The 20,538-nt window shown below is 41.2% G+C and overlaps 1 protein-coding gene across 2 annotated transcripts in view; it reads right to left on the bottom strand.

Annotated features, from left to right (window-relative positions):
- Positions 1–215: 215 nt before the first annotated feature.
- LOC121704801 (integrin alpha-3-like) overlaps positions 216–20,538 on the bottom strand; it is a 38,634-nt gene continuing 18,311 nt past the window's right edge. The window contains exons 3-28 of one of the 2 annotated variants that reach the window (XR_006030655.1): positions 20,414–20,499; positions 19,968–20,211; positions 19,627–19,719; positions 18,845–18,925; positions 17,408–17,561; positions 16,846–17,039; positions 14,508–14,596; positions 14,084–14,220; positions 13,771–13,848; positions 13,537–13,601; positions 13,066–13,202; positions 12,073–12,219; positions 11,341–11,441; positions 10,867–11,035; positions 10,589–10,663; positions 10,143–10,222; positions 9,879–9,956; positions 8,368–8,470; positions 7,608–7,784; positions 6,833–6,964; positions 5,369–5,479; positions 4,787–4,885; positions 4,095–4,220; positions 3,249–3,403; positions 2,411–2,454; positions 216–2,148 (exon numbers count right to left, since the gene is read on the bottom strand). Coding sequence is in view for 1 of the 2 variants with exons in the window: in XM_042085297.1 (XP_041941231.1) it covers positions 3,293–3,403; positions 4,095–4,220; positions 4,787–4,885; positions 5,369–5,479; positions 6,833–6,964; positions 7,608–7,784; positions 8,368–8,470; positions 9,879–9,956; positions 10,143–10,222; positions 10,589–10,663; positions 10,867–11,035; positions 11,341–11,441; positions 12,073–12,219; positions 13,066–13,202; positions 13,537–13,601; positions 13,771–13,848; positions 14,084–14,220; positions 14,508–14,596; positions 16,846–17,039; positions 17,408–17,561; positions 18,845–18,925; positions 19,627–19,719; positions 19,968–20,211; positions 20,414–20,499 (2,867 nt within the window). In the remaining variant the exon portion in view is untranslated. The remainder of the gene's footprint in view (positions 2,149–2,410; positions 2,455–3,248; positions 3,404–4,094; positions 4,221–4,786; positions 4,886–5,368; positions 5,480–6,832; positions 6,965–7,607; positions 7,785–8,367; positions 8,471–9,878; positions 9,957–10,142; positions 10,223–10,588; positions 10,664–10,866; positions 11,036–11,340; positions 11,442–12,072; positions 12,220–13,065; positions 13,203–13,536; positions 13,602–13,770; positions 13,849–14,083; positions 14,221–14,507; positions 14,597–16,845; positions 17,040–17,407; positions 17,562–18,844; positions 18,926–19,626; positions 19,720–19,967; positions 20,212–20,413; positions 20,500–20,538) is intronic. The other variant, XM_042085297.1, reaches the window with a different exon arrangement.

Raw genomic sequence — 20,538 nt, 5'->3', positions numbered from 1 at the left:
AGAGTGACATGACACTGTCATGACACATGAACCCTAACCCTAACTTGTCATGACAAAAACTGAATGACACTTAATGACAAAAGCGTTGTCATAAACGTTTGACTTGTTTATAATATTAATGACACATTCATGACAGTGTCATGCCATTCTTATGGTAGATACCTTCAAGTAAAGTGTAACCCAAACATCTTGCCAAGAGATTAGATAGGCAGACATCATATATAAAAAAGCTTTAATTTAAAAAGCACAGTATCAAAGAAATGCACTAGCTTTTGTTTAATTTTTACAACAAATGATAAATTTTTAAATATTCACAAGGCAGACCATTATTTACATGCTCACATACACCAACTAAATGCACATACATAAAAAATATATGTCTGATACACAAACAATAACTGTATGCTAACAAGGAATGTTCATTCTGGCTGTGCAAATATGTGGCTGGCTTTGCTTCCACAATTTATAATAATGACACAAGGAAGCTTCTGAGTATGAAACTAACAATCTATCTAACAATAATAATCTCTCAACAAACCTCCTATAAATATTTATGTCATGGTAATTTGGCTTTGATATGGAGGACTTATAATATAGGCTTTTTACATCTGGCATCGGAATTGGAAACTACAGTATTTTCATTAGAAAAGAGAATTAGCAATGCAAATCCTGTGTAATGTACGGATGCATCTCTGGTATATGTTGTTTTTTTCTGAGCAGAATCAATTCACAAGTCTTCAGCACCTCTGAAAAATTAAACAGGATTGACTATAAACGTGATTACCTAGGGTACAGGATTTTTTCCCTCATCAATAACGCACAAGTTAGTAGGCTGAAGAGACCTTCTTCCTGCAGATTAATTAAGGAAAAGCTGAAACTTCACCCTCCAACACTGGCAGTGGCATAATTCAGTGATTCTATAAAACTGCTGATAGAGCTCTTATTTGGCACAGACACAAACATTTCATCAATCATGAGGCAAATCACAGCATGATTTACAGACTTCAAATAAACAGATTCATTAAAAAACATTAATCAATCTACACCACAGAACGGAACAGCAGAGGAGAGTGTGTGCAAATGTTAGACATTTCAATTGTCTACAATCATACAATACATTGAATAGACTAATAGAAAGATGAAGTAATACCAAAGACCAAATGGACTCTGAATTACTGTATAGATTCATCAGCAATATCAAGTAAATGTTCTGATCTTTCAAATATGTTTTGAAGTAAGTTTTCTGGCTCTATTGCCTATTTTAATCTTAGCAATCATACAATACCTTTACTTTTTTAAATGTTTTAAATTATACATACCCATTAGACTCCTGATCATTCACGAGACAAAAAGATGCAAAGATCAGATCATTAGGTTTTATAATGTTCTTGACCACAATCAGTAAAAATGCTTTGGTCCTGGATATCAACACACAAGAGTATGACAATGAGAACAGCATTGGTTGAGCGATATTCAAATCCAGTTAGCAAGATTCAGTGGGAAACACGATGGACACACCATGCCTTATTGCACTGTGAAAAGCGTATCACAGACGACGAGTGCTTCAGCACACACCATAACACGCAGAGGCACTGTATGTCAAAGAGAAAACAAAACCAAACATAGGAATAATAGAGGCACCTAAAACACGCATATCATAGCAGTGACAAAAAAAAAAAATAACCAGGGATTTAAAAAAAATGTATTCATTTGGTATGTCACATACAGTTTTTACCCTAACATTGCAGTAGCACACAATACATGTAGCTTTTACCCTAACATTGCAAAACCCCATATCATTAAACACCATTACTGCACCATGTTAACGACAGACAGTCCATGATTGACATGTGTATGGACACAAGTAATGCGCCCTGAGAGTCCTCGTGAAGGTGAAGACGGGTGAGGCTGGACCCCAGACTCCCCCCCCCGTGTGAGGGCTGAGTGTGTGGCGGTGTGTGTTTTTGGACGCAGCCACTAGAAGCAGCGGCGGGTTTTCTCTGACCAGTTGGTGATCCAGTGCTTCTTGGCGGTGTCCTCCTCGACGAGGAAGCCCTCGCTAAGGCGGTAGCGCTGCTCCTTGCGGATCTGGACTCCGTGGTGCGTGGGCATCTCTCTGAAGTGGGCGCTTCGCTTGAAGAAGCCACACTGTGAAGGGGCCAGAGGCAACACTTAGTACATACAGTTGCTCACTTTATATATAGAAAAGAAAAAGAGAGAAAATGTTCCTGTGGCTGCAACAGTCACAGGTAGTTGTAGATAAGTCAGTTATAGCATCATAGACACACAACTTCTACCCCTTAAATGTCATAACTTCTATTACTCAAAATAAAGAATAAAGGCTGGAGAAGCACATTCAAATTCATATTTTTTTCATGGATATAGTTCTGTCTTTGACGCTCACACTCACAGGCACAGGGCACTGCATGGGGTCAGTGAGGAGAGCAAGGGAAGCTACAATCATGAGACGCAAACAGAGGGAGGGAGAAAAGACCTGTGGTTATGACAAGGCAAAGTGTGCAAAACTAAATTCTAAAGTCCAGAGGGTAAACAAAAACTTTTGAAACTGCTATTGAAATTGTAGAGTGTCTTGTAGAGTGTCTTCATATTATTATTTTAGTCCGCTATCTACAGTTATACAAATGGCAGTTCACAGAAATCACCATTTTTACAATTAATAAAACAAAACTATGGCTGATTTTTTTTTGGTTAGTTTTAGAGTGAATTTTTTTCTGATTATAAAGACACTTCAAGTACTGATCTCAAGCAAAAGAGAGGAGGAGGAGGAAGGTTGAAGGGTGAGGAAGAAAAGTGGACAATAGGGAGAAGAGCTCATTATTTCTGGATCATTTCTAGGAAAAGAAAGCAAAGGTCAGTAGCTTTAAATGGGGAGGCTGATGGACAATTTCAACACCTCAGCACAGGCAGTAATGGCAGCAGGTTGACTCATGCTGAGATGGACGTTTTGTGAGATTTGGTGTTAGGAGCAGTGCGCAGCAATACACTCCTTTGTCTTCTAATTCTCTTGATTCGTGAGATATGAAATGTCACAAAATCTCATTGCCCATCATTCAAAGCAACTGCAAATCTGGGAGGAGAGCTTCAGAGAGGAAAAACGAGCAAAGCACAGCACATCAAAGCGAAGAGTTAAGAGGTCAGGAGGTCAAGTCTTAGGACAGGCAGGAGTGCAGGAGATGCTGGGGGGGTCAGACAGACAGACGGTCGTCTGGGGCAACGGTGTTGTTTACCCAAGGACTACAGTGTAAGGACCAGCGTGAGGCATGGCGTGGCGTTAGATGTCCTCGGTGAGGCGGTCCTTCTCAGAGGGCTGAGACCTCATCTCCGCAGTCTGGGCTTTGGCTTCATACAGCTCTCTGGTATTGGCCCTTCGGAAGAAGCCACACTACAGGGGGATGATGGGGAGGCATCACCATTGAAATATAAGTGAAATCATCATACCATATACACACATACAAACACACACGCGCACACACACACACACACACACACACACACACACACACACACACACACACACACACACACACACACACACACACACAGACTACATAAGGTGCATTCAAATTCTGTGAATAGAGGCAAACACCGATGTTTGTCCACGTTTGCAAATTTGAACACACTTCATGGTTTACATGTCTACCTAATGATCCTGTTACCATCTCATTACACAATGATATGAATAAAAAGGCAAGGCATGTACAGTAAAATGTAAAACATGTACAATTGAGCAGGGCCATTCATTTCACCTTAACCTGAAAGAATAAATCCATTTCAGTACATTTAAATCAGTTTACTGTATAAGGAAGAACATTAGACAACAATATCCATGATTTAGTGTTATTGTAACTGGTATGGTAATGGTTCTTCAAAAAAGTAATAAATAGTCCAACAACAACACCTGCAAAGCCAATTATATCCAACAATAATCATGCCATATGTTGTGACTGAAGTGTATATGTACATATATATATATATACATGTGTGTGTGTGTGTGTGTGTGTGCGTGCGTGTTAATTGTTGTTGTTGTTGTTGTTGTTGTTATTGTGATGGGGCATGAAGCCACCCTCACCCACCTTCCACAGCAGCAGGCTGATGAGCGTGAGCAGGAGGACTCCGGCGAGGACCGACACCACGATGATCCAGATGGGAGCCTCCTGTGGAGCCTCCTCCTCCAGCTCGGGGTCAATGTTCAGGGTGAACTGAACAGAGAGGTCACAGGGTAAAGGTCAGAGGTCAAATAGGTCATGGCAGCTGATAACCCCTGCACTGACTGTGTGCATAGTATGAAGCACAGTGCTATGTAGGCCACATGTTTTGGTATGAGATAAGAAATACATAAGATAATCGATTAATAGTCTGACAATGGAGAAATTTCCATTTTTACTTCAGCAAAAGTGACAGCAAGTAGATGTAAACTAGATGACCAAGTTGAGTTGCCAACTTCCATTGCTGACTTGACATGAGATTGACAAAGATTGACCAAAACAGGAGTATTCTTTGGCGTGAAGTCAATTGAATTTGTTTTCACGTGACCATGAAACAGAACATTAAAATGTGTGAGAGTTGGCAACCCTGGATGGTTAGAAATGTTGAGATACTGTGCTACGCTGAATGTTGAAGTGGTGTGCTTCTGAATTCAAAAGGGCTGCTTTCGCCGCTTCTTTCTTCCCACTTGTACTTGTGCACAAATCGATTCCCCCCCGAGAGGCCCAATTACAGCCCAAAACAAACACGTGTCTGGAAGGAGAGTGTTGTGAGCAATTACCGTTTGTGTCTGCGGCTTCATGATGACAACAGCTTTACTTGTCTGTAAGTTGAGCGTAGCTTGGCCTTGCACTGTCACTCGATAAGCATCACTGTAATCCTAGAAGCAAGCAGGTTGTAAAGCACAATTTTTATTGAGCAGTCTCTGTGAAATCCCTGAAGAGATGTTATTTTTATTTTACACTCCTGTCGGCAAAGTGATTCCGACGACCACCGGTGTAATTCATCACGACTGAAACACTTATCATAGCACTGACAGTGAAATGAAAAATCTGCTTAGGAAGAGCACTCTGCTTTTGATATTCTCTGCACAAAATACTGTTTGCACTAGCCTGTCAGAATCTCCAATAGAAAGTCATTAAACCATGTGTAAAAGGACAGAATATATTCAAACTCATGATGAAACTCCAGCATTGGGCATATAACAGAAACAGATCAGGCCCATAACTATCAGATTGTTACAGTATGTGTGAGATGTAAGCTTCATCCACTCTAAATCGTGCAAAAAAAAAAAGAGAGTCCATGAGAAACAAAACACTTCCTGTCAGGGTAGACTTTGTCCAAGGTGATGGAGTCCTCTTACCTCCAGAATGGTGCTGTTCCATAGCCGGGCGTAGACGGTTACCGCTGCACGAGTTTTCATCCCCTTTAAGGGGCAGGTGAAGGTGCGGCACTTAGCGCCTTCGTCACAAGTCTGAAAACGCATCATTAATAATCATGAGTTGATGAGTGCAGGACGATAAAGGGACTTAAAGTTCTCAGGCCCTTTGCTGGAGGGCAGGTCTGCTTAACATTTGAAAATAAATCATTATATATATATATATATATATATATATATATATATATATATATATATATATATATATATATATATATATATATATTATATATATTAAAAAAAATATAGGCTTCCTGGCAAAATGTTGGTCACACTTAACTTGGATGGTCCACCCACAGACTATTTACAGAAACTCAGATTATCAACAATCAGTCTGTTGACACTCAGATGGTTCAGGTTAAGGTTAGGTTATGAAGAGTCATATTTCCCCTGGTTCCCACAGAGCTGTGTAGAGGATTTCTCACCGATGCATAGTCACACGAGTACAGTATGTGTGTGCAGTTCCTATAAGTGGAGGGAAAAATCAACCCCCAGTGTAGCTTGGTAGCTATCCTCCAGCTGTTAGCTCCTAACACCCCATCATACATCATGTACACTGACCTGAATCTGGATTCATTTTCTCTCCAACCTACAATTTTTTTTTTCTTTTCACTTTCTACAGCTATGTCTACTGGCTCATACAGTACATACAGCTTTTTGTCTGTGCTTTTGTAACAGGTAGGCATATAGCTTTCCGCACTATAAACAAATCTATGGAAAATGCATTCATGCGCATGTACTTACTGTACATGTTTAGTGTAAAGCAAATAGAAAACAAAAAACATTCTGACACATCACCAAAACATGACCATGACAGATACAGCCAGGTTGGATTGACCTTTGCAACACAATATCAATCAGACACCCAATTACATAAAAACTGCTTAGCCTTGCTGGTTGTCTCTCGTGGCAGTTAAATTTTAAGGTCAGGATGATCCACACTCATCACCGTGATGTGATGTCGAGTCCATTTTTTCCTTGGCTTGTAGCACCACAACCTAAGGGTTTTTCTGTGTGATACACTTCCAGCTCTCCAGTCTACAGTAATGAGGCCTCTATGTCTTGTCACTGCCCACTCTCCTCCACCCCCTTCTCTGCTCTTCTCTCTTTCTAGCACTCTCTTTCTTCTCTCTTACCCCCCCCCCCTTCTCTCACTCCTGTCCTGGAGACATGCCAGGGTTGTAGAAGCACACAATCAGAGCACGCAGAGCCTGCAGCCTAGTCATACAAATATTGTATGTGTAACATCTCTGCGGCCGTCAAATAAGCGTCCACTTGTAAACTTGATATGGGGAACTCAATGGGGTGGATCGCGATGTGGAGTGGAGAGAGGTTGAATAAACTGGGCTGAACTGCGGCTGAATTGCAGAGAGAGGGGCTTTTCTTTACCAGCAGGATGAGCTTCTTGCGAGTCCCTCTGGCTTTGAAAGGGGCCTGAGCCAACGCTTGCTCTGCCTGGATCCCCTCCCTGACCTCAGGGGAGTCCAGCTCTCGCTTCCTACGGCCCCCGACAGCTGCCGGCTGACAAGACAGACAGAAGCAAAACAAGAACAGAAAGACAAAAATACATGATTTCACGTGTCCCTCTTCATGGTGTTGTTACCTGTATATCTCTTCAACATTTGCACTTCTTTCATGTGTTTCCTGGCATTGTCTTCATCTTTTCTAAAGTAACAGTGTCTAAAGTGTGCCTTAGTGTGACGTCCCTGCTCTGTCCGTCTGCTTGCTGCTGGTTGTCTGTCATTACAGGTATTGGCGGCGTGGGCGTGGCCAGCGAACCTGTCGTAACCTAACTGGCCTGTGCATAAAGGGCACGGGTGTTCCCCAAGGAGCTGCGGGGGCTGCTGTTTTTTGGGCCTTCGTGGGCTTTGTTTGACGGCCTAGTTTTTCCTTTGTTTGTTTTTGCATCCACGCATTTCACTTCTCAGTCCATATCACACTCATGCACTTCGCCCACACACTGACTTCTTCATATATACTGACACGGACATCTTCGTTCGTTTTTGATTAAGTTTTGTAAAAATAAATTAACTAAAAGTTGACCCTTGTCCTCCTTTGTTCTGGTTATGGCCTTTCCTCATTGTTTTTAGCTTGCCATTAATAAACAATCACTCTGCCAGAGCTTTTTAATGAGGACATACACATAGTAGTCACCACTACTCACCGTGAGCTTGAGAGGATTAACTATATTGCCTGGGGGGACACACAGCTGGTTGGATGTGCCCTCTGTGGTAATGTTTGTCAGATACAGGAGCCACTTCCCATTATCCACCTCCAACGGCCAAGCAAAGGAGATCTGGAGAGTCCCCAGACTGCCTAGTGGCCTCCCTTTCAACTCCACCTGAGCACACAGAGGCATTGAGATAACGTTAGCAAGCTTTAGAGAGGCAGCATAACATCCTCTAGGAAGGACGGGACTGCAATACAATGCATGCGTGTGTTTGTCAAGGATGTGATTTTTTGTCTGTACACCAAAATGTTTTATGATGAAGACAGTTTTGACAGTGTTTCCCATACTTTGACTTATTTGTGGCTGCCCACCACAATATCAACATTGACCACCACACAATGATTTTCCAGGTTGTATTAAATTGTGCTTAAAGCTGGTTAGCATCATAACCACGCTGCGCTAATTTGTTAAAAACTGTTGCATTTTGCAAGTTAATTCTGCAAACCTACCACCACAAATAGAATTAAATTCTGTGGAAAACACTGGTTTTCACATCTATGTTTCTCTCCCTCTTGACTGCACTGAGGAAAGAAGGTGTGTGTCTATCACCCCTCCCTAGTTAAGGGGAAATTACAGCCAGCCTCAGGCTACAGCTGTCAGAGAGATTTTGTGGGGCTTTGGACAACTTCCCACACTACCTGAAGCACAGGTGAAGCCCGCAGCAAATGTGGCAAACGAACCCATCCACACTCACATGAAAGGTAAAAGTCACTGGGCTTCCTACATCACTGGGTGTTTTCATGAACGACTCTCCCTTGACCTCCCCACTGAAGTATGTCAGGGCATTCTGGGGATTTCTGAGAAGAGGACAATTAAATGGAACAGCAGTGAGGGAACCAAACTTGATTGGCATGTTGTGGAAGTTGACAAAAACACAGATATGAATTAAAAGTATTTTCAAGACCACTATGCTTGACACTAATGATACCTGGAGGATCACACGGCTCAATTTCTGGATATTAAAGGAGAATTCCGGTGTGATATTGACCTAAAGTGTATCGAAACATGATACCGAGTGTGAACGTATGTCTCATAGCCCATCTCGGCTTGTCCCCTGCACTCCAAAATCTGGCGCTAGTTAGCCGATGCTACCAACATCTTCTTCAATAGTGGTGCTTCGGCATCGGGCTAGCCATGCAAATAAATCACTGTTTTACACCCATTTACGAGGCTCAATGTATCTCCACACTTCATTGGTAGACTTCCTAGGGCCCTGACATTTAAAACGAGACATTGAGAACTTTGAAAAAGCACTGGTAGTTTACTTACAAGACGATTTATACAGACAGTATCTTCACGAAGTTTAGCGTTTGCAGCCATCTTGAATTTAGTCACGATAAGTCGAGCAACGAGTAAGAATGAACAGCTATGATAAGGGATCAGATTCCAAAAATAATTCAGTGGAAATGCATGGATTCCAGTTGCTGCTACTGGAAGAAACTGGAATCCATGCATTTCCACTGAATTATTTTTGGAATCTGATCCCTTATCATACCTGTTCATTCTTACTCGTTGCTAGACTTATCGTGACTAAATTCAAGATGGCTGCAAACGTTAAACTTCGTGAAGATACTGTCTGTATAAATCGTCTTGTAAGTAAACTACCAGTGCTTTTTCAAAGTTCTCAATGTCTCGTTTTAAATGTCAGGGCCCTAGGAAGTCTACCAATGAAGTGTGGAGATACATTGAGCCTCGTAAATGGGTGTAAAACAGTGATTTATTTGCATGGCTAGCCCGATGCCGAAGCACCACTACTGAAAAAGTTGTTGGTAGCATCGGCTAACTAGCGCCAGATTTTGGAGTGCAGGGGACAAGTCGAGATGGGCTATGAGACATACGTTCACACTCGGTATCATGTTTCAATACACTTTAGGTCAATATCACACCGGAATTCTCCTTTAAAGTCCAAAATAGCTTAAAAATATAAACTGTGTTACTAAATCATACATAGGCCTAGTATTAAGCACTGTTATTTATAATTTAACAATGAGGAATTATCTTAATCATGAAAAAGTCATAAAAAATCATCCTTTAATTACAGCATTAACAAACACTGTGTGCTGTTACGTCTTCATTAACTGTATCTATTAGATATAATTAGTATTTAATATACAGGCTTACAAAGAAAAGCAACTTAGTTCATGGTTAGTAATGAGCCATAACACTTTGAAGTAACACAACACAACACAATTTCTCAAAACTTACATGATGAATGTTGGCTGAAGTGAATATTCCACCATCAGGGTCAACGCTATTGGTGAAATGGCGCTTTGTTCACTCAATCTACAGGACAGAGAAACAGTGGTGAGATGAGCAGTGGTGAACAGAGTAACAGTGGTGAACAGAATAATAGTTGTGAACTGAGTAACAGTGGTCAGGTGAACAGTGGTAAACAGAGTAACAGATGGCTTTGTCAGGAAATGCTGAAAGAAAGCCTATGATACTGTACCATTAAAAAGGTACACTCACGTAGAAAGCTGTATCTCTGTGGTGATCTCTCGTGTGTCCAGAGTGATGCCTAACGTCTCAAAGATGATCGTAACTTGACTCTGTTTATGAGACAAAAAAGGGTGATTAACGCAAGAAAAGAGTTATTTTCTGTATAGCATTTACTGCCAAAGAACCAGAGAGGGCATTATTCAAGTTTAAACGTTCACTAAATAAAGTCAACACACTGAAATTAACCAATACGACAGATGCTCCAAATGGTCAAATCAGGGAGACTGATGTATTGGCATATTGTACAGCAATGGGATAGAGTCAGATTCAATAAAGCCCTTGCTCAACTCATGTCCTGAAGACCCCAGTGCACCTGTCTGACTGTGTTAGGTAATTCATTAGCTCTGGAACAGAACAGAGGGGCTTCAATAGTCTAGCCGTCTCGGATACAACAACAGCACACAGTGAACTCTTACCTCTTGTTTGGTACGCACTGGGTTCACAAACTCACAGAGGAGACCTGATGATGTGAGATCGCACTCAATGAGATTCTGTCAAAAGAGTAACAATCAGTTAGACCCCAGGCTACTCAATTACATGTACATCTGTATAGACAGACAAGCATTTCAATGCACACAATTATGTCATTTAAATTTACTCGGACTAGTGAGTTAATCAGTCGAATTAACATAATTTACATCAGGAACAGTATTCTGGAGCCCTATGGACTGCTTGTAATGTCAGGCTTCCTCACCTTGGGGTTTACGGCAGAAAACTGCAGAGAGGGGGGGGTGGTGATGTTCAGCACGGTGTTGTGGGCGTCTTCTGCCAGCCGTCCGTCTGATGGGATGTTGGTGACATCGATAAGCATCTTGAGCTTTTTCACGTCAGCATTATATTTGAAGATCTGGTGTCCGTCTTCACTGTAAGACCACAGACAGTTTATTCAGACACCTCAGACTGCAACTGTTTTCCAAATCAGCTTCTAAATGAGCTACTTTACAGGCCTACCTACTCATACTCATACATTTCTCAAATTTGTTTCATTTGAACCCACTACAACCTATGTTCCCCTTCTATAGCATCTGAATCAATGTATTGTGACTGTGCCTTGAATGTTGTGAAACATTGTGAACATTGTAAAATTCCTTGCACAGTTTCTTCTCCAACTGTTCCTTTGACTGGTCATTTCAAATAAAGTTGAGCATGTTTTGTGTCATGCACTCACACTTGGAAAGGCTGGTCATCGTCAAAGTTGGCAAACTCGGCAGTCATTTTCAGGTTGCTGTTGCACTTGTTGTCCGTGCCGCATGCCTTCTGGAAGTGAATCTGTGGAAGGGGGAAGAGCTCATGCAATTCTCCATGTTTCAAATTAAAGCTGCAGTTAGTAAGTCTAAAAGATTGAGGAAACTTAGCCAACATTTTGAATGTTTACAACTCTCATGCCCCTCCCCCAATACCACTGAGCACCCTCTCATCAAATTTGTGCTCGTCAGTGTGCAATAGACTGCACCAGACTGTGATTGACAGTCAGATCTCACACAGCCCTGCTCTGATTGGACCAGAAGAAACGGGAGCTGTGGATTTTTGCAAAACAAATAACAGGCTCTAGGTGGAGGTAGAAGTGCGGGTTTTTTTTCGATTTATGTTGTTCTGTCGGAGCATAGTGTCGGTTTCAGTGAATATGATCAAAAAAATCTTGCAGCTTTAATGCTGACCCTTACACTGAATAGAATCAGAATTATTTTAAATGGTCATCCAACTGGGGGACTTCAATATGTTTCAGCCTCAGTAAATAAAAGTGTCCCTGAAGTAATTTCAGATCTGGGAAAATCTACACTGAAGCACAGGCAAACAAATAAAACCAGAAGAGTTATTCAAAATGCACTCAAGCGTTGGTCAAAACAAAGTCACCCTGAAGGGCCTCCTGGTCCTGTCTGCTGGTTGTGTGTGCCCTTACCTCATGTTTTCTGACCACGGTCTTCCCCTCGCTCAGCACGGGGTATGCGTCCAGATTCTGGAGTGTTCCGCGGCTCCGCGCCTGAGGCTCGTACAGGGACATGTTGAGGGAGAAGCTGACAGGCTCCACCTTGTCTCGGATGGGCTTCTGTGTGAGCCAGACAGACGGCTACTGTCAGGGAGACTGATGTAACACACAGCCGTTCTGGAGGTAAGTGCAATCACTGCCACGGGGGGAAAGGGCTCCTGCCCGACTTCGCACATTTCAACTTGAATCAGATTCATACCATTTGCAACGATCACAGAAAAGCACCAGCCATGACTATTTCATATATTTCTCTGGGCCCTAATTTAAATGAAGGTCAAAGCTCAAAGCCTTAAGTCTAACTAAACATAATTCAATAACGAGGCAAAATCTATTTGCTAATGTACTACCACGATCCTACCAAGATCCTAAGGCAAGGCAAGGCACAGCACATTTATTTACATACTGTAGAGAATTTCAAATTCAATGCACTTTACATAAAAAAGCAAAGAGGCCACTAGAATCTAATAAAGAGAGCAGTCTGCTCACCTTGGATGGCTTCCTGAGCTGGTGAATGGAGTCAATCATATTTATAATCACTTACATACTTTTGATTTTAGTAATTAAATCCAAGAACTGTGTAACAAGCTTGTAGATCCTCAGCACTTTAAGAGGAACCAAAGGGATGTGCATAAGGTATTCCTCTCAGCAAAAGTTATGCAGCACCAGATAACACTGTTTCTACATGTGTGTCTATGGGTGAGGACCCCACTGCAATCCAAATGTACCTATGGTTGTGGTTACAAATATCGTAACCTGAGCCTGAAATGAACCTGAATCCTTTGGCCATCAATTAAATTAGGATAATCTATACGATAAACATATGCATTGTAAAAATGAATTAAATGTAGACTAAATACCCAACCCCCCCCCCCCCCCCCCAACCTGCCCCAAGCACTGAAATCTTGCCTTAAGTTGGAGCTTGAAGGTCCTGCAGTTTTCTGACGGCATGTAGAAGTGCCCAGTATAAATATTCGCTATATTGTCCAAAAAAACTAGACGAGGGCTGCGGCTGGTCCGGTCAGCTATCAGTGTGAACTCCACAGCTGAAAAGGACAAGAGACATGCGTATCTGTATCAGTGATTCCCTGTAACACAACTCCAAGGTTTATATTAAATGGTGGGCTTAGTGCAAAGTCTAAAGCTAATTTCATAAATGGGCAAAATAAGCTAATAAGCTAAATGTAATAAATGGGCAAAATCTATCATTGGTGGGTCAGCTTGTAGTTATTGTTTAAACACAAATATCTGCATTTGTTGAACATGCAAATGTTCACAAACAGTCAAAGGATTGCTCTCCTAGACTGGTTGTGTTCAACTTCAAAGCTGTCTGCAGTTTGCAAGGGTGGACGCTGAGGTAGAGAACGAGGTGGTGCTTACTGATGTTTCTCTTGCTGCTCTCCCCCGTACTGAGGAGGTAGGAGATGCACATCTTCGCCTCTACACTGGAGGACAAAAACAAGGCTCAAAGACTCAAAAGAGGACACCCACAAGAGCAAAACACCAACGGTTAACAAAACCACGCTGTTGAGATTCAAATACTGTGCTGCATGTCTCTTAACAAGAACACAGTGTTAATATTCATATACATAGTTTAATGTGTCATATGCTCACCAGTCATTGCAAGTGTCTGGATCCACAATGTTTGGGGTCACACTTAAATCACTCTGAAGATGGATGACTGGACGAGCCCTAGCAGACGCACACATGCACACACACACACACACACATTTATTTGAGTAAATATGCTGAATTTTGATTGGTGATTAGAAATGAATGTAACAAAATACATATATTGCAAATAAATGTAACAAAAAGCAAAAATAAAAACAAATACAATGAAAAAATAACATGAAAACATAATAATCAAATGAGACATGGAAACATGTATACTCTGCTAAGCTGCAACTTCAACAGTTGCCTCTACCTTAACACAGCAATACGCTCATCCAGCGAGCCCACCACTATGTCTGGATATTTGTTGTCATCGATGTCCATGCCTCCAGAAACAGAGTAACCAAAGGTCTGGAAGCCACTGTGTTTGATGTCCTGGCCTTTGATCACCTGCAAGCATGAGGTGCGCTCAGATGTTGTAACATGGCACTGGCATCCCACTCCTATATTCACACGTCTTGTTTCATATCTGATAAATATATCCAAATCCTATTACTTCTAGAGAGTAACCCTCATTTAATTTCAGGACACATACCGACTCAGTCGCGAGGCTTTACTGTAATAAATTATTTCTCAGGTGCAACATTAAAAAAGCAGACTGCTGTGGTGGGGGAGAGCTTTACGGCTGCCCGGCATGCAGCTGTTTTATGTAGCTGTGTCCTGTTGGACTCACAGACCTGGCTGGGCGTAGGGGAGATGCCCTTCTCACTGCCCATCCAGATGAAAACAGCGCCAGTTCCATGGTAGGGGGCACCGACTGCAAAGTCTAAGAGAGGGGAAGAGAGGACAAAGTTCTGAGGGCTTTCATCTGAAGCAGCTACCAGTTCTTTAGACTTACCATACAGAAAATATATTAGATATATCCATACATTATACAGTTCATCTTACTGGATTTACTGTTCAGTGCTCAGATATTCAATGGGATAAGTGAACCACTAGGTGGCACTGGTGGTTACACTGCAGTATAAGAGTACTAACGCCATATGGCACCTGTAGTGTAGAGGGCCCTCATATAATCACAATGCATGCATGACACATAAAATCACACAGGAAGTCCATTACATCTATTTTGATGCCATGCATGAATTAAATAGTTTAGTATATATAGTAGTAGTAGTATATATAGTATATAGTAGTATATATAGTATATATATATATATATATATATATATATATATATATATATATATATATATATATATATATATATATATATATATATATATATATATATGTATAGTATATATTATCTATATCTGTCCTTCAGTTAAGATCTGACAGAGTACAAATTATCTGACATCCACAATATCAGTTTACTATCTTACAGTTTTTTCTGAATGCTTAAACACATTTTTTGTAACTATGGCTTTTTTTGCAAAACTCTACACACAAATGGCAAAACCACTCACTGAGTTCGCAAAACTAAAAGCACAAACACTGCTTTGCATCAGTTTGCAATTTTGTAACACACACTTTGCACAACTGTAGGCACAATGGCTATTATTTACATACACATTTTGCCAACTCTCTGGCACACTTTCTCATGTGAAAACTGTTTTAGATAATTAGTTCACTTTGCAATCAGCCTAAGCACTATAAATAAGCCACAGGTAATGTACAATGGGTACGATGGAGTGAGCAGGAAGAGTGAGAAGAGAAAAAAACAGACAAAAAAACAGTCTACATGTAGGGATATTGTCATGTCAGGCCTGGATACGTCATTCCAGAATATATTTTTCCCGGTGCCTTGGACTAGGACATTGCATGTGATGTAGACAGAATTTTGAGAGAGACGACCCGATGTAGACTGATTTGTTTTGTCTCAGTGAAATGCTATTTTGTGTTTTGACTTGGAAAAACACACTTGTGTTTGTTTTGATGTGTGTAAATAAACACTACAGTAATACTTGAAGTTGGGATCCCTGTATGTTTACAGAACTATGACAAAAGTATGACCTCAAACTGACATAGTCTACCTTGTGCACAGAGAAAGCAAAAGCCAGATGTGTTTTTTATTCATACCATCAGTGTGTTGTTGGCACATTGTGTGCTTACTATTGTGATGGCTTGTGTTTACTGTTAGATACGAAAACACCATTTTTACGAAGGTGTGAAGAGTTAAGCAAGGTGTGTTAGCTTTTGCAAGAGAACTACAATGTTTTGCTGATTGGGTGAGAGGTTTTGCCATTTGTGTGTAGAGTTTTGCAAAAAAAGCCATAGTTACAAAAAATGTGCTTAAGCAATCAGAAAAAACTGTAATGGAACAAATGCCAACATCATTCATAACTATGTTTCAGCCAAGTCACAAACCAAATGCTAGACACTATTATAAAAGACAATTAGGTTGTGATTGAATAGCCAGAGTAAACTCCAGTTATTAAGACAAATTTAATCTACTTAAAACATGATTGCCCAGCTCAAAGTGAATTAATATTATGAGAAGTTCAACTGAATTTAATGCATCAGCGGTATTGCACTCTGCATACAATACGTTTTCAATTGAATCTGGACGTCACCCAAACCAGGCTGATTACTCTGTGAAATGCCAGAGGAACAATGACTCCTAAAACATCCTGCTCACGTCAGATCAAAGGAATACAATCAGCAACATCAGACTGAACTAAAAGCCCCAATACAATACAAACAGTCACTTAGCAAAGACACAAACAGGGCCAATTTTATGATTTCATGCAGCAGTTCAAATGAGCCTTGCTTAAGACCTGCTACTGTATTCACTGTAAAGTCGCTGGGTAGGGGACCCAGGCCTATAGGCATATACACAAGCTGTGTATAGGAGTTTCACTCACTTAATGAGACTTACAAAAGGAATTTCTCCCTTTGGTGCGGTGTGCATACCGCCACAAATCATACACACTTACGTGATTAGTCTACGCAAGCGGAATACTGCTTTAAAGCCCTTAAATAATGAACTACCTAAGTGCATCACATTTAAAGTGGCTAAATATGATGTGTTAAACTGGGTAGGTTGTATTGAACCTGGGGCATCCGTTTTACCTTGGAAACCATCTTGGTTGATGTCGCCAATGGCGGACACTGACATTCCGAACGCAGATTTCTCAGGTCCTTTGAGAGCGATGTCGTACTTGTCTTTGAAGGAGCCATTTTCATTCATGTAGATGTAGACGGCCCCTCCTTCCTCTTTGGTCCGGTCAAAGTAGAAGGGAGCTCCCACAATTAAATCTTTCCAACTGCATCAAAACAATGGGTGTGCCATATTAAAGAGAATGAGTTTAATCAAGGCTTTTATTGCGTTTCAAACAACTGCTGACAGAGCAATGACTTCAGATTACTTCCATGACTGACATTCAGAGACGTACTTGACAGTGAAGCTGAGAAAGAAATCAACCTATTGGTCCATACAAAATATAAGGGGCAGAAATGCACTAAAATGCTCAACATGAAATATTCAGCATGAATGGGGAAATGTACTTTGCTCTCTGAGATTTATACAGCTGTGCACTGAAAGCATCACACAGATTACTGTGTAATATGTCAGTGCCTTTAAAACCACACACACACTCAAGCAACAAAGGCCAATGACATGTCTGTAGCTTACCTGTCGTTGTTGAGGTCAGCAATGGCAATGCTGCCACCAAAGTATGACCCCACCTGCTCCCCGTACAGAATGTAGGCTGATTTACCCAGCGTTTGGTCACCATCGTCCACATTGCTGACTAGATTCACTCTCACCGCCCCTCTGGCTAGGTTATCTGAGTAATAATGACCAGAGTGAAAAAAGTTTAAGATCAACCCCTGCCTGCATATGAGCAGGGAGAAATGCAAACATTTGTGCTGGATTATATTACTGGGAGTCACTGCGCTGGGTGCAAAGGTGAATTAAGCCTTAAGTTGGTACCGTCACACCAGTGGAGGTTTCTGGTAGCCTATAAGTGACATCACACTCTGTCTGCCATTCATTGTCTGTAGCTGGTTATGCTTTGCATGTGTGGCATTCTGAAACGTCCTTAAATTTGGGACCATTATTGCTCGTTTCAATTTGGGACCTTGTAGATAGATAGATAGATAGATAGATAGATAGAGATACTTTATTGATCCTCAAGGAGATTCAAGATTGTAGTCGGCAACAGTCCAAAGTTCCTGGGCTATTCAAAGTATCAGTTTATTGCACATCATTTTTCTACTTCATACCTGTGTATATTGGCGTGTAGGCCTACCCTTACAGAAATTTCAGGTTTCTGGCTAACAGTTAACTTTTGGTAATGTTGCAGCAAATTTGCAGAAATGTCATTATTTAAATTAGGTTGGTCACCAGATGTTCATTGGAAGTGTGGTGGCAAGTCACTGGTGAACACATTTGCCACTAGTGGCAAACTTCTCATTGTTGCCAGAACTTTGCTGGAAGTTTGCCTCTAGCGGCAAACAAACTTCTGGCAATATTTTCTAGTGAACTCATTTGTTTCCCACACCCACTCATTTGTTTCCCACACCCAAAGGTTTGCTGCAAATCTGCCGTAAACATTTAATTTTTGTTAGGGTTGTTGCAAAATTTGCAGAATCATACTATGCAAGCAAACTGCAAACAGGATTTTTTTATTGTTGAGGTCAGACATGATAATCATCCACGCATCTCGCACTCGCTTTTTTTCCCACCTGTGTAGCCTACACTGATTCAGTTCTGCCACAGCCCCGCGTTTATTCTCTCAGGTAGCCTACAGTGCTGTGTGAGAGGGGGAGTGGCTACAGTAGAGCGGTGAAACCCAATGTGTGCTTCTTTTACTGATATATTTTAACAATATCTTTTGCATTTCTTATCCAAACAACGTCAAACTTGGGACTTGGGGCGCAAGGACACCTGGCAAGTTTGACATCAGTCGGACTAACGGTTTGACAGATATGGGAATAACACACAAACACACAGACAGACAGACAGACGTTCCTGTCATTTATAGATAGATGATGAACAGTCATTAAGATATGATAAATCATCATTATCTATAAATACACTGAGCATTTTGTTTTTCCACAAACTTACCAGGTCCATCCCTAGGAGCTCCTGCCACCAGGGTGTCGTTGGTCAAACTCAGTAGACCTTTGTCCTTGGCCACCGAGTAACCTGTGGAGTGGAGGGAAAGACAAGTATATTAGACTCAGCATCAGACTGCCCCCCCCCCTCTCCCTGCTGTGGAGTGGAGGGAAAGACAAGTATATTAGAAAAATAGAAGAAATCCCTTTGCACAGCCAACTTGAACAAGGTGCTGGTGGATTGCAGGTTTTAAAGTTCATATATAAAAAGAGGTGGCCACCGCACACTGTTATATTTTTTAGTGATTTTTATTGAGCAACGCGTTCCGCCAGTTGCTTCATCAGGAGCCTGAAAAAAAAATATAACAGTGTGCGGTGGCCACCTCTTTTTATACAAGTATATTAGACTCAGCATCAGACTGCCCCCCCCCCTCCCCGCGCTTGCTTACTCTCTCTAACTCTGCTGCCATCCTTCTAAGTCTGCTATTTCTGTCTAAGCTAGCAACAGCATGGCTGTAATAACAAGTAATTTGTGATTTATTAAATGCTTGGTGGTTTTCAAAAGCAACATTTACAGTACGCTACAGTTTTTGCACTGGAATCACTTCTAACTACTATAGACACCCTTAAATGATCATGAAAAATGAGTGTTGGCTTTCTTTTACATTAGTCGAATTATGTAATGCATTGACCTTGTGTTTGTGATGGTGATATTCAACTAATGGTGGGATTCAACAGAAAAATACAGATTGTATGTCAGTATGGAGAACAAGAAGCACAGTATAGCCTTACCTATGTAGATATTTCGTCTATCAATTTCGGGGAAATTTGTCTTGGATATTGAGTAGGAATTATGTGGGCTTCTCCAAATGATATCCGCATTTCCTGTTAAACAGCAACAACAAAAACATGTCAAGTAAATTGATCATCAGGAAACAAAATACAGAGGGAATAAACTAAAATGAAAGTCCAGACAGAAACCATAAACAGTGATAGTTCTTCTAAAATGTTTACTGGATAGTATACTTAATTAATTAATTATTTACTTCAGGTAATTAATGAACTTCAACTGTACTTCAGACAAAGTGCCTGTGGTGAAAAGTGTTTAATGTGAACTAATTCATCTTACACACCTTGCCAATCAAAACTGCCTGGTGAACCGACTACGACCTCGTCAGCGGTAATGGCAGCAGAGATGCCCATGTTGCACATGCCTTCCATGTTCTGGCCATCTTGCGGAGAGCAAACCTCATAGTAGTCCTGCCAGTGGTAGTCATTAGGGTCATACTCCATGTTGTTACTGCGGATGTAGCAGCGGCCAATCATTCCCCACGTAAGGCCCTCGTTTATCTTCTTCACATAACGGTGACCACAGACCTAGAGGAGGAGGGGAGAAAGAGAGAGAGAGAGAGAGAGAGATATTTCATTTTGTTGTTGTTTTACTTATGGGCTAAAAAACTGCCACAATCAATGACAAAGACGGCCATGAATGAAAAATGGAATTTCAAAATGTATCAAGAGAGAAACAACCTCCTCAAACGGAAATAACAACTGAAAAGAGTCATTGACATGAGCTCACCAAAACTCGGCCTTTAGTAATATTCTGACTCGCCACCGCCACTCCCAGCCACATCCCGTCCACGATCTCCGTATCGTCAGGTCGATCTGAACGGGACACAAACACATCACCTCCATCGAAAACCG

The sequence above is a fragment of the Alosa sapidissima genome, chromosome 3, assembly GCF_018492685.1.
Source record: "Alosa sapidissima isolate fAloSap1 chromosome 3, fAloSap1.pri, whole genome shotgun sequence".
NCBI lineage: Eukaryota > Metazoa > Chordata > Actinopteri > Clupeiformes > Clupeidae > Alosa > Alosa sapidissima.
This window is presented reverse-complemented; position numbering and strand designations above follow the sequence as displayed.